Source organism: Piliocolobus tephrosceles, chromosome 5 (genome assembly GCF_002776525.5).
Source record: "Piliocolobus tephrosceles isolate RC106 chromosome 5, ASM277652v3, whole genome shotgun sequence".
Taxonomy (NCBI): domain Eukaryota; kingdom Metazoa; phylum Chordata; class Mammalia; order Primates; family Cercopithecidae; genus Piliocolobus; species Piliocolobus tephrosceles.
Window position 1 is genome coordinate 137,890,081 of NC_045438.1, and position 13,147 is coordinate 137,903,227.

A 13,147-nucleotide genomic window follows, 5' to 3' on the forward strand; every position below is an offset into this window, starting at 1 on the left:
TGCTTTAGGCTGGGCATGGTGGCTCACACCTGTAATCCCAGCACTTTGGGAGGCCAAGGCAGGCAGATCACAAGGTCAGGAGATTGAGACCAGCCTGGCCAATATGGCGAAACCCTGTCTCTTCTAAAAATGCAAAAAAAAATGAGCCAGGTGTGGTGGCGCACACCTGTAGTCCCAGCTTCTCGGGAGGCTGAGGCAGGAGAATTGCTTGAACCCGGGAGGCAGAGGTTGCAGTGAGCCAAGATTGAGCCACTGCACTCCAGCCTGGGTGAAAGAGAGAGACTCCATCTAAAAAAGAGGTCAGGTGCGGTGGTTCACGCCTGTATTCCCAGCACTTTGGGAGGCCGAGAAGAGTAGATCACGAGGTCAGGATATTGAGACCATCCTGGCCAACATGGTGAAACCCTGTCTCTACTTAAAAAAAAAAAAAAAAAATTAGCCGGGCGTGGTGGTGGGCGCCTGTAGTCCCAGCTACTTGGGAGGCTGAGGCAGAATGGCATGAACCTGGGAGGCGGAGCTTGCAGTGAGCCGAGATTGCACCACTGCACTCCAGTCTGGGTGACGGAGCGAGACCTGCCAAGAAGGATTCTTCTTTTGCAGAGAGGAGCAAGTTAAGCCTTTCTACTCCAACTCTCAGAGGACTCTGCATGCTCCCTGGTTTCCTCCTAACTCAGTTATGTGCATGACACCTTCTTTCTCTTTGCTTTATTTTTTGGCTTTTCTGGGTGGCAGCCAAGTCCCAGGAACTCATCCTTATCTTCCCCTACCCACCTCTCTGACCTCAACTCTTTGTCCCTAACCCTAACTGTGATGGTGAAGTCCCCAGTTATTCCACAGAGCAGGCTGGCTCGATGGGCAAAAATATCTGCCTCAGGCCCTCTTGCACTGGCTGGCTCTCCATGGGTTCTCAGAGATTTTTTGCAAGGGATATGAAGGATAAAATCCTATCTGTCCAATTGCTCCACTGTGATCTTCCAGGGCCAGAAATTCACAGCCTCTGAAGAGTCAAAAGGGCACATGTTGTTCAGCTGGCCTGACCCCAACCCCATCACATTTATGAATCCCTTTTCCCCCTCAACACATGTTCAACCAACCTCTGCTTGGCCATTTCCAGCACTAAGAGCTCATTATTCACAGACCAAGCTACCCAAGACTTGTGTGGAGGGCCAAGATCCAGAGTCCAACCACTCTGACAGGCCCTGCAATCTCCAACACTCTGAGGGTTACTCAGCCATCGGTACTGAGTTGGAATCTGTCTCCCTGTAACCTCCCCATGGCTCCTAGCTATATCCTGTAGGGTTACATAAACCAAGTCTCATCCTTCTTTCCATGTAACAGCCTTCACATATTTAGAGGGAACCAGGATGCCTCTCCTGTTTCTCCCTCTGAGCTGAGCATTCCAAGTGTTTTCAAATGGTCTTCACATGGCATTTCAAGCCTCCACAGCAATGCTATGCTATCCTGGTTGTTTTCTAAACCCTGGAAATGAATGGGGAAAGAAGAAGAGGCTTTCTCTACAATCTCTTCTATCCTCCGGCCCCATCTCCGTGGTACCTGGAGGTCAGTTCAAGGACCGTTTGAATCATAACGATTTAAGAACTGGTGGATTAATCAGAAGACAATGGCTGAATTGGCTGGGTGGCAAGAAATGAGAGAAAAGCCAGAGATTAGAGATCCGGGAAAGAACTGAGTGGGAGGGAGGCGGCAGCACAGGGGGAAGAGTGTGGGCAGCTCTCTCATGGGAGATGAGGGCCCTGTATGTACCTGTAACTCGCAAGGTCAGGCTCAGAGAGGAACTCCCGGAGAAGCATCCCATCTGTCATGTAGCGGAGGACAGTTCGCTCTGATGTGCAGTCCTCAAAGCGGATGCTGTAGCCAACCTGGTCAAGGGGAACCATTAGCAACCAAGTGTTGGATGGTGTGCCCTGAAAGGAACTTGGGGAAAGGTGAAGTGGGGCAGCACCAAGACTTCTGCTGTAGGGACCTAAGGGCAGTGTAGACTGAGTCACAGACCCCAGTCTCTACCCCCCAGTTCCCTAGAAATCTCACCTCATTCCCAAGCTTCACGCCCATCTCCCGGGCCACTCGGGCAGCTACACTCATGGCGGCCACTCTCCGGGGTTGGGTGCAGGCAATCTTCATACCCTTCTTTGTGTAACCCTGAATGACAAGGAAGAAAAAAGAGGTTTACGGTTTGCTAAATATGCCCCCTGGGACCAGGTACAATTCAGAGAAAGAAGTTGTAAAAGCCAGACAGGAGAAAAGGAGGAAAAGACAGATGCTGAAAACCAGAAAAGAAGGGCAAATAGATAGGATGACAGACCTAGGGCCCTCAAAGGGGGTCCTCACCTAGCTCTGGGTAATTAAGTTCATGGCTCTGCTAGACTTGAGCTGGAAAAGAACAGATTAGCTGAGGCAGTCAGCTAAGGTAAAAAGCAGGAAGGCTGGACACAGTGGCTCACGCCTATAATCCTAGAACTTTGGGAGGCTGAGGTGGGAGGATTGCTTGAGCTCTGGAGTTCGAGATCAGCCTGGGTAACATAGTGTGACAAAAAAATTAAAAATTAAAAATTTTGGCCAGGCACAGTGGCTCACGCCTGCAATCCCAGCACTTTGGGAGGCCGAGCCAGGCGGATCTCCTGAGGTTGGGAGTTTGAGACAAGCCTGGCCAAAATGGTGAAACCCTGTCTTTACTAAAAATACAAAAAAGTAGCCGGGCATAGTGGTGCATGGCTGTAATTCCAGCTACTTGGGAGGCTGAGGCAGGAGAATCGCTTGAACCTGGGAGGCAGAGGTTGCAGTAAGCCAAGATCATGCCACCGCACTCCAGCCTAGACAAAAGGGCAAGAGTCTGTCTCAAAAAAAAAAAAAAAATTTCAGGCCAGGTGCAGTGGCTAACACCTGTAATTCTAGCACTTTGGGAGGCCAAGGTGGGCAGATCACGAGGTCAGGAGATTGAGACCATCCTGGCCAACATGGTGAAACACCCTCTCTACTAAAAATTAACTGGGTGTACAAAAATTAATACAAAAATTAGCTGGGTGTAGTGGTACGCACCTGTAGTCCCAGCTACTCGGGAGGCTGAGGCAGGAGAATCACTTGAACCTAGGAAGCGGAGGTTGCAGTGAGTTAAGATCGCACCACTGCACTCCAGCCTGGCGACAGAGCGAGACTCCACCTCAAAAAAACAAAAAATTTTTAATATGGGCATGGCGGTGTGCACCTCCCAGGTAGGAGGCTGAGGTGGGAGGATTTCTTGAGCCCAGGAGTTCCAGCTTACAGTGAGTCATGATGGTGCCACATCACTCCAGCTTGGGCATCAGCGCAAGAGCCTCCAAAATAGGGCAGGGGCCAGGCACAGTGGCTCATGCCTGTAACCCCAGCACTTTGGGAGGCTGAGGCGACTGGATCACTTGAGGTCAGGAGTTCAAGACCAGCCTGGCCAACATGGTGAAATCCCACCTCTACTAAAAAATAAGCCAGGTGTGGTGGCACATGCCTGTAATTCCAGCTACTCTGAAGACTGAGGCAGGAGAATTGCTTGAACCCAGGAGTAAGAGGTTGCAGTGACCCGAGATTGCACCACTGCACTCCAGCCTGGGTGACACAGCAAGACTCCCATCTCCAAAAAAAAAAAAACTACCAAAAAGACAAGAAAATAGTCCTTTAACTTCTTGTTTTTTGGCCAGGTTGGAGTACAGGCAGGTCCACATTTACACACATGTCCCACTCCACCTATCCACCTACCCATCCTTCTAACCTGAATGAAATGAATGTAGGAAGTGAGAACAGAAATGTGGAAAGGGTATGGTCTTTATTCTCAAGAATTTCACAATTTAGTGGAAAAGATGGGTAAGTGACTACTAAAAATGCAATGTAAAAGGAGCTCTGACAGGAATGAGGACATTAATGCCAGGTGCCCTGGCAAGCTGAAGCGTGAGATGACTGTACCTCCTCAAAGAGATACTGCGGGATCTGGGTGGTCTTCCCTGAGCCTGTCTCGCCTTCAATGATGAGGACTTGGTGATTTGCAATAGCAGCCAGGAGCTCCTCTCGAAATGGGAACACCGGGAGGCTGCGGCGGACGGCCTGGATGGACTCTTTCTGCTGGGCCTGAGTTGAGGTGGGTGGAGCTGATGGCTCCTAAGGAAAGAGGAGGAGATGTGAGCTAAATAGCTCGCTTCGGGTCCTCCTCAGAATATCTCCCAGCTCTCCTCTTACCTCATCACCCTGGAGCTGAGTGGCCCGGACAAACTCAATGGTCTCCTCCTCCTCCAGCACCAGTTGATACTTGGGCTCCTGAGAGGCAGCATCTCGGGCCCCAAACTTCAGGGATGCTGCCCCAAGCCGCGCCTCCTCCCAGCGCCGCTGCTCCTCCCCAGGGGCTCCTGATTCCTCCTCCACTAGATCCACAGCTCGGGCTGGCTACAGAGAGCGGGGATATGTGAAGACTCGAAAACAGAGGATGTCCTCTCTGCCCACCCCCCTCCTCCCATAACTACCCCCGCCCACTACCCACTGGGAAAGGCAAGAAGAAACGGGCTGACCCAGGGGTTGCCCAATCCCCTGAAGCCTTCCCCACAATTTGTCTTGGGGACCAAGGCTGAAGCAGATGCCGCTTCGCCTCACCTGTCCTCGGGTTTCCTTGGGCATGTGGTAGCGATTGGTGGCCTCCAGCTTCTCCTGCTCCCCAGCTGCCCGGTACTCCCGGGCGAGATCCCGCACTCGCCGCTTATATTTGAGCTCCTGCCGCTCATGCCGGCTCAGCTCGACGTCTCCAAAAAGGAACTCCTCATCAGCCAGCTCCGCCTCCAGGTCCTCAAGCTTCTCTCGCTCCCGCTTAGCCAGGTACTCTCGGCGAGATTTCTTCCGCAGCTCAGGGACCTGAGTTGGGAAAGGACAGACGAATCCTCATCTTGCTGGAGCAGCAACCCCTTTCTCTACCAATCCCTAAAAAGGAAAAATTCCCTGACAAGTGGGCATGAGAACCTAAGGATGCACCCTCCACCTTCCCTCTGTAATGCACAACCAAAACAATGACATACTCAAATCTGGGCCCCTTTGGATGCTACATACTGATGCCACACCCTACCTTCCTGCAGCAGAATCCAGCTGGAAAGTCCTCTTGGGCAGCATTATCATCTTTGTTAAAATAGATACATTAGGGAGATGTCTGCATAGCTTTATTTTACTCTTGCCATTTTATTCGAATTAGTGGAAAGGGGGAAAATAAAAGGCTAATCCAGTATTTAGAAGCACAGGACTCAAACCGAAAACAATTCAGACAAAGATAGAAACCAGTGGGGGTGCCAACAGGAGGCAATCTTCAGCCCCAGTTAGATGTTCCTTGGTCTTAAACTGTACGACTGTAGTTTGAGGAAGAGAGAAAAAGTGATTACAGAAAGGTAGGACTACAGCATCAGAGTGTTTCTGTAAGGCAAATGTAATCAGGGATGTTTGGCTCTCTAACCTCTCTAACTAACCTCTCTTCACCATGCTATGTGTCACTTAGTTTCTACACATTTACCTTTGATACAAACTTTTCAGGACACATTATGGATGACAGCAGAAAACTGGCAATATCTGTAAGGCCCTTTCTTGCCAGGAGTCCTCCCACTATGACATCATCATCTTCCCTGTGATCACAACTTCCTCTAATGCAAGGTCAAAGCCCCTCTGGCGGGCGCAGTGGCTCACACCTGCAATCCCAGCACTTTGAAAGGCTGAGGCTGGTGGATCCCCTGAAGTCAGGAGTTCGAGACCAGCATGGCCAACATGGTGAAACCCCGTCTCTACTAAAAATACAAAAATTAGCCAGGCACGGTGGTGGGCACCTGTAATCCCAGCTACTTGGGAGGCAGAGGCAGGAGAATCGCTTGAACCTGGGAGGCGGAGGTTGCAGTGAGCTTACATCACGCCACTGCGCTCCAGCCTGAGCGACAAGAACAAAACTCCATGTTAAAAAAAAAAGTCCCTCTAGTGCTTTATCCTTAAGGGGCCTGGTTCTATTTAGTTGCTTGGCTTTTCTTGTTTGTTCTGTAAAGACTTAAAATGCAGTTTATGATCACGACCTAATTTAAGTACCACAGTCAAATATTCCTTCAATGGAAGAGGCAGATAGATTATTTTTTTTAATATGGGTAAAAAAATCAGAGCAATTTGAGCATTAAAAAGAATAATGATGTGAGATTATAAAACACTGAAAAATAAAAATTCTTGAATCCAACATGACACACACAAACAAAAAACAAGGGAAAAAAAATCTGTCTCCAGTGAAATGACTGTTACACCAAACTCCTTACTCTAAAAGTTGGTATTTAAAAGGAAACAAACATTTACCCTGGTTTTTAAGAAGGAACTGTAGCTTGTTCCTAGTTGTTAAGGAAAAGCTCTTCTTTACAGACAAATTCTAGCCAATACATGTTAACAGGAGTGACAGAATCAAAAAATCACCATTTTGCAATCCGCAATAAAATAACATGTTCAGGAAAGGATTACCAGTGGCTACTAAAAGCATTCGATGAAAGGCTGTTGGTAGAAAGGATATCAATACTAATAGATACACAACTGGATAGTATGTCCCCGTGATGTGACATAATATGAAGTGCACATCACCGCCCAAGAAGTGTTCCTGCCACAACTGTTTAATCTGAGTGTAGACAAGCTTTAGACCCGATTGCCGCTTTAAAGAAAGCACAGGGCAGAGAAGTACTTAACACCATAAGATAAGGATCAGACAAATCCAGAATGTAGGACACTGCAAGGTGAGACAGAGAAAGAGAGAAACAAACTTAAAATCTAATAACCAAATGCAATGCATGAACCTTGACTGCATTGTTAGGAAAAAGCAGTCATTAAAGTTATTTTGGGGGTAATGAGGGAATCTTTGATTGTACAGAGATCTTAGTTGATACATAAGAATTGCTGTTCAACTTCCTGACTGTGACAAGAGCATTCTGATTTTAGAGGACAATGTCTTTATCCTTAGCAGGTACATACTGATGTACTTAGAGATTAAATGCTATGATGTCTAAGACTCTTTTAAATGATCTGAAAAGAACATACCACATTTACAAAGACAATGCAAATATTGCCCACAGTATTAACCATTTTTCAAACTGAATAGTGTATATGAGTGTTCTTTGTTCTATTCTTTCAACTTCCCTATGTGCTTAAATATTTTTGTAATTAAAAAAGAAAAACTGGCCGGGCGCGGTGGCTCAAGCCTGTAATCCCAGCACTTTGGGAGGCCGAGACGGGTGGACCACGAGGTCAGGAAATCGAGACCATCCTGGCTAACATGGTGAAACCCTGTCTCTACTAAAAAAATACAAAAAACTAGCCGGGCAAGGTGGCGGGCGCCTGTAGTCCCAGCTACTCGGGAGGCTAAGGCAGGAGAATGGCATAAAAACCCGGGAGGCAGAGCTTGCAGTGAGCTGAGATCCGGCCACTGCACTCCAGCCTGGGCGACAGAGTGAGACTCCGTCTCGAAAAAAAATAAAATAAAATAAAAAAGAAAAATTACAGCTGGACACAGTGGCTCAGGCCTGTAATCCTAACACTTTGGGAGGCCGAAGGCGGTGGATCACCTAAGGTCAGGAGTTTGAGCTCAGACTGATCAGACTGGCCAACATGGCGAAACTGCGTCTCTACTAAACATACAAAAATAAGCCGGGCATGCTGGTGCATGTCTGTAGTCCCAGTTACTCGGGAGGTTGAGGCAGGAGAATCACTTGAACCCGGGAGGAGAGGTTGCAGTGAGCCAAGATCATGCCACTGCACTCCAGCCTGGGCAAAGAATGAGACTCCCTCTCAAAAAAAAAAAAAAAAGAAAGAAAAAAAAAAGAAAAATTAAATTAAGGCCAAAACAGTAATACCACCACCACTACAACTGCATTGAGATGTCTCAGAAGCCTAACCACAGTCAATTTCAGGAAGAGATATGAGATAAATTGGTCAGGAGAGACCTGGGAACCAGTAGGCCATTCTCAGAACTCCAAGAGTAGGCCAGGCACGCAGTGGCTCATGCCTGTAATCCTAGCACTTTGGGAAGCCAAGGCGGGTGGATCACCTGAGGTCAGGAGTTCAAGACCAGCCTGACCAACATGGAGAAACCCTGTCTCTACAGAATTAGCCAGGCAAGATAGCTCAGGCCTGTAATCCCAGCTACGCTGGAAGCTAAGGCAGGAGAATCGCTTGAACCTGGGAGGCAGAGGTTGCAGTGAGCCAAGCCCACGCCATTGCACTCCAGCCTAGGCAACAAGTGCAAAACTCCGTCTCAAAAAAATAAACAAATAAAAGGCCAGGCACGGTGGCTCACGCCTGTAATCCCAGCACTTTGGGAGGTCGAGGCGGTCGGATCACGAGGTCAGGAGATCAAGACCATCCTGGCTAACACGGTGAAACCCTGTCTCTACTAAAAAAACACAAAAAACATTAGCCGGGCATGGTGGCGGGCGCCTGTAGTCCTAGCTACTCGGGAGGCTGAGGCAGGAGAATGGCATGAATCTGGGAGGCGGCGCTTGTAGCAAGCCAAGATCACACTACTGCATTCCAGCCTTGGGGACAGAGAGAGACTCCATCTCAAAAAAATAAATAAAAATAAATAAATAAATAAATAAAATTTAAAAAGTAAAAAGGGCCAGGCGTGGTGGCTCAGGCCTGTAATGCCAACACTTTGCAAGGCCAAGGCGGGCAGATCACAAGGTCAGAGATCGAGACCATCCTGGCCAACATGATGAAATACCCTCTACTAAAAATACAAAAAACTAGCCGAGTGTGGTGGTGCGGGTCTGTAGTCCCAGCTACTCAGGCGGCTGAGGCAGGAGAATCGCTTGATTCCTCCACCAGAGAGGCAGAGGTTACAGTGAGCTGAGATCACGCCACCACACTCCAGCCTGGCAACAGAGTGAGACTCCACCTCAAAAATAAATAAATAAATAAAAATTAAAAATAAAACAAAACAAATAAATAAAAAGAAGGCAGGGCACGGTGGCTCACGCTTATAATTCCAGCTCTTTGGGAGGCCAAGGTGGGTGGATCACAAGGTCAGGGGTTCGACATCACCCCGGCCAACATGGTGAAACCTCGTCTCTACTAAAGATAAAAATATTAGCCAGGTGTGGTGGTGTGCTCCTGTAATCCCAGCTACCCGGGAGGCAGAGGATGCAGTGAGCTGAGATCGCGTCATTGCACTCCAGCCTGGGCGACAGGACAAGGTGTGCCCCTCTCCATTTCAATAAAAAGAAAAAAGGTAAGAAAAAAAAAAGGAGCTCCAAGTGTCTCAAAATTCTATTGGGGAATCTAAGTGTGACTTTACTTGACAAGACCAGGCCTTTGGAAAACAGCTTACCCTACCTAGTTTCATACATAAAAAGTCCAGTTTATGAATTATGAAGGCTCTGCCCCTATCCAGTGAGAAGACACAGGGAGATCACAAAGTTACATAAGGGGTGCAGGAATTAGGTGGCGGGAAGGTATTTGGAGATGGTGTGCCTAAGCTGAATGGTTAGCACATTCCTGTACAGTGGGACTGCTGCCCTGCCCTTGTCCTCCAGCAACCTTCTTGACAACATTCCAGCTGCCTCACATCTCATTAGGACTCAGGAATAGGGAAAGCTCACGATTTCGTTCACTAATAGAGTATATTTGATCCTAAAGTTAACAGTCAAGGAGGACTTATGGGTAGCCTCCTTCCCCCTACAACTTAAGAGGGTTCCTTCCCTCAACAACATAAGTCTGTCCTCAGCTGGCTCCTGACAACCAAGCCTCTCCTCTAGAGACCTGACCACTCCATCAGCATCCACACCGTGCTTCCTCTGTATTCTCTCTCCCTATACGTAACCACTCTATCAGAAGGTCTTCCCTTTTGTCTTCTGATCTTGGCTCCGCCTCAGCCTCCCGAGTAGCTGGGACTACAGGCGCCCGCCATCTCGCCCGGCTAGTTTTTTGTATTTTTTAGTAGAGACGGGGTTTCACCGTGTAGGCCAGGATGGTCTCGATCTCCTGACCTCGTGATCCACCCGTCTCGGCCTCCCAAAGTGCTGGGATTACAGGCCCTGGGCCCTGGGACTCACCATGGCCTTCCGGTCTTCCTCGGCCATCTTGAGGCGCTTCTGAGCCTCTTCATAAGCCTAGAAAAAAAAAAAACAAGAATGGAGGGGTGTGAGGCCAAAGAGCCCTCACACTGACAGCTGCTCCTCTCTAGAATCACAAGGATCATTCAGATGTACCCTAACACAAAAAATGTCCCCTCTCAGTGAGGAATCTGTATGATTGCAGGTAGAGTAGAGAGTTGCCTTAGCCACAGGATGCACAGGGCTTCTCTCACCACATCTCTCACCAGAGAGGTGAACATCTCACTAGAGAAAGCCCCTTGTCTTCCCAGAGATCACTATCTCTGCAATCACAGCCAACCTCAGATTTCACCCTGGGATCTTGGGGATTTACAGAATGTGCTGCTCCTATTCACCTTCTTGTCTGACCGCTCCAGGACATTTCGAGTCCGATCCTTGTCCCGCTGTCGAACCCTCTCAGCAAAGGCATCACGCTCCTCCAGGTCCTGAAGGCGCTCACGCTCTGTCCGTTCCCACTCATCTTCCGACTCTGGCTTCTCTGTCTGCTGTTTACTCCCCCTGCAGCCCATCCAGGGGATTAAATAAGGGCATCGAGAACACTTCAGCCTGCCCCATCCTCTCTCGCCCTGCTTCTGACTTACCCTGTTTTCTTCTTCCCTTTCTCAGAAGCCTCTTCCTCCTCTTCTTCCTCCTCTTCCTCACGCTTCTTCCTGAGGTGTTTCCGCTTTTTACGTTTCTTCTGGAGGCTGCTTCCAGCCCTACTCACAGTCTCCTCACTGCTCTCTTCACTGTCTTCCAACAACCTATAAGATTGGTTCTTCTCCAGCAGGGCTCGGGCCTCTCGCTCTGCTGCCCGCGCTGGTTTTTCTACCACTGCCTTTCGTGGTACCTGTCAGTAGAGGAGAAGATAAGGAGGTCCGAGCAACTCCTGATCTCTGCCCTCCCACTTAGCTCTAGCTCTGTTCCTAATTTAAGCAATTACTTAGTCTCCCCCTGCCCACCGAGATGGAGTCTTGGTCTGTCATCCAGAGCTGGAGTGCAATGGCGTGATCTCAGCTCACTTCAACCTCCACCTCCTAGGTTCAAGCAATTCTCCTGCCTCAGCCTCCCAAGTAGCTGGGATTACAGGCACCTGCCACCATGCCCGACTAATTTCTGTATTTTTAGTAGAGATGAGGTTTCACCATGTTGGCCAGGCTGGTCTCGAACTCCTGACCTCATGATCCAGTTGCCTGGGCCTCCCAAAGTGCTGGGATTACAGGCGTGAGCCACTGCACCCGGGCAAAATTACTTAGTTTTAAACCAGCTAACCAGCCTTCATTCTTTCTTCCTCATGGCTTCACCCCATGTTTATCATCCTGAATGGGGCCCACAGCTTTTTGGTTTTTTTTTTTACACACAGGGTTTCACTCTGTCCCTCTTGGGCTCAAGTGATCCTCCCACCTCAGGCTCCTAAGTAGCTGGAAACACAGGTGCACACTACAACGCCCAATTAATTTTTAAATTGTTTGTAGGGAGGTTTCACCATGTTGCCCAGGCTGGTCTTGAACTCCTGGGCTCAAGTGATCCTCCTGCCTCAGCCTTCTGGGGTGCTGGCATTACAGGTGTGAGCCACTGCACCCGGCCCCCTCTGTTAATTAAACGGCTGAAAGGAAGTTCAGAAGCTCAGGGGTGCCGGGCAAGGTGGCTCACGCCTGTAATCCCAGCACTTTGGGGTGCTGAGAGAGGACTGCTTGAGCTGAGGAGTTAAGAGACCAGCCTGCGCAACACACCAAGGCTCGTCTCTAAAAAAAAATAAAAATAAAAGATATTAGCCGGGGGTGGTGGCGCACGCCCGTAGTCCCAGCTACTGGGGAAGATGAGGTGGGAGGGTCGCTTCAGCCAGGGAGGTCGACGCTGTAGTGAGCCGTGATCTTACGACCGCACTCCAGCCTGGGCGACAGGGCAAGCGAGGCTATGTCTCTAACAAAATAAAAAAAAAAAGAAGAAGAAGAAGAAGAAAGAAAGAAAGAAAAGAAAGAGAAATGCAGAAACTAAGATCCCTACAGAATCGCAATCTGCATTTTAACGAGGGCCCTGGATGCATGTTAAGAGTTCGAGAAACACCGTTCTATTGCGCTTAACCCGACACACCTAAGCCCTCCTCAGTCTTCTCCACTGAGCTGGGCTCCAGCAGCTAGCACAGTACCTAGGCGATAACAGACAAAGAATAAGTGCTTGTGAACTGAGCTTTCTTAACTCCTCGATGGACCGTTAGGCCAGCCTCACCCGGACAAATCACAGGACCCCTCCCCACCCTGCCGACACCTTGTTCCAGAGTCTCAGGGCGAAGTCCCGGGCCGGCCCACTGAGATCCAAGGTATCAGTGTCTCGTAGGCGCTGCACGAACTCCTCGGCCGACGTGCAGCGCTGTGCAGTACCGATCAGGAACTGGGCGACGTGCCGCTCGCTCAGCCCCAACACCGAGTGCAGCTCGTCCTGAACCCAGCGCTCCAGCCCCGCCGGCGTCGCCATGGCGACCCACGCTCCCTGCTCCCGGCCCTGAAGCGTCGAGCAGCCGCGCTCACTTCTGGGCCAGTCGGAGGCCTGGAGCCCTCGGCTGGAGCCTCAGCTTCGCAAGGCAGCTACTTTGGGACCTCTAGGATCAATTTCCGACATCCCAAAGCCGTCGTCCGGTACCGCAGAGCCCGGAAGGGGCTGCACTTTTTCGGCCTCTAAGCACTACGGTGGCCGAGCGAGTTCAAACTTCGCGGAACCATACCTGAAAGTTCGGAGTAATTCTTTTTTCTTCATTTCCGCCTCTATCCAGTTTCTCTGACGCCCCCTGATGGTCAGTCCGTGAGTGCTTCGCTAACGCATTCATTCAATAAGTGAAATCAATTTAATGGACTCTTAATGTGTGCTCATTGCTTTCCGTCGCTGGAATCTAGCAGAGGACAAATCAAAAGTTCCTTACCGAGTTTACATTTTGCGGTGGGGGAGGGACATAATAAATAGGATATATAAAATAAATAAATAAAAAGGATACATAATAAATAAAGTATGAAAGTTTTATAGAGCCCAAAACTATA

General features: G+C 49.2%; 1 protein-coding gene across 1 annotated transcript in view; it reads right to left on the minus strand.

Moving 5' to 3' along the window:
• The window catches only part of DHX16 (DEAH-box helicase 16), a 20,639-nt gene extending 7,796 nt beyond the window's left edge, over positions 1-12,843 (minus strand). The window contains exons 1-9 of the mRNA XM_026448900.1: positions 12,384-12,843; positions 10,718-10,965; positions 10,472-10,634; positions 10,077-10,133; positions 4,630-4,884; positions 4,222-4,425; positions 3,952-4,143; positions 2,050-2,160; positions 1,765-1,880 (exon numbers count right to left, since the gene is read on the minus strand). Coding sequence (XP_026304685.1) covers positions 1,765-1,880; positions 2,050-2,160; positions 3,952-4,143; positions 4,222-4,425; positions 4,630-4,884; positions 10,077-10,133; positions 10,472-10,634; positions 10,718-10,965; positions 12,384-12,590 — 1,553 coding nt within the window. The 5' untranslated portion in view covers positions 12,591-12,843. The remainder of the gene's footprint in view (positions 1-1,764; positions 1,881-2,049; positions 2,161-3,951; positions 4,144-4,221; positions 4,426-4,629; positions 4,885-10,076; positions 10,134-10,471; positions 10,635-10,717; positions 10,966-12,383) is intronic.
• Between the last annotated feature and the right edge of the window lie 304 nt (positions 12,844-13,147).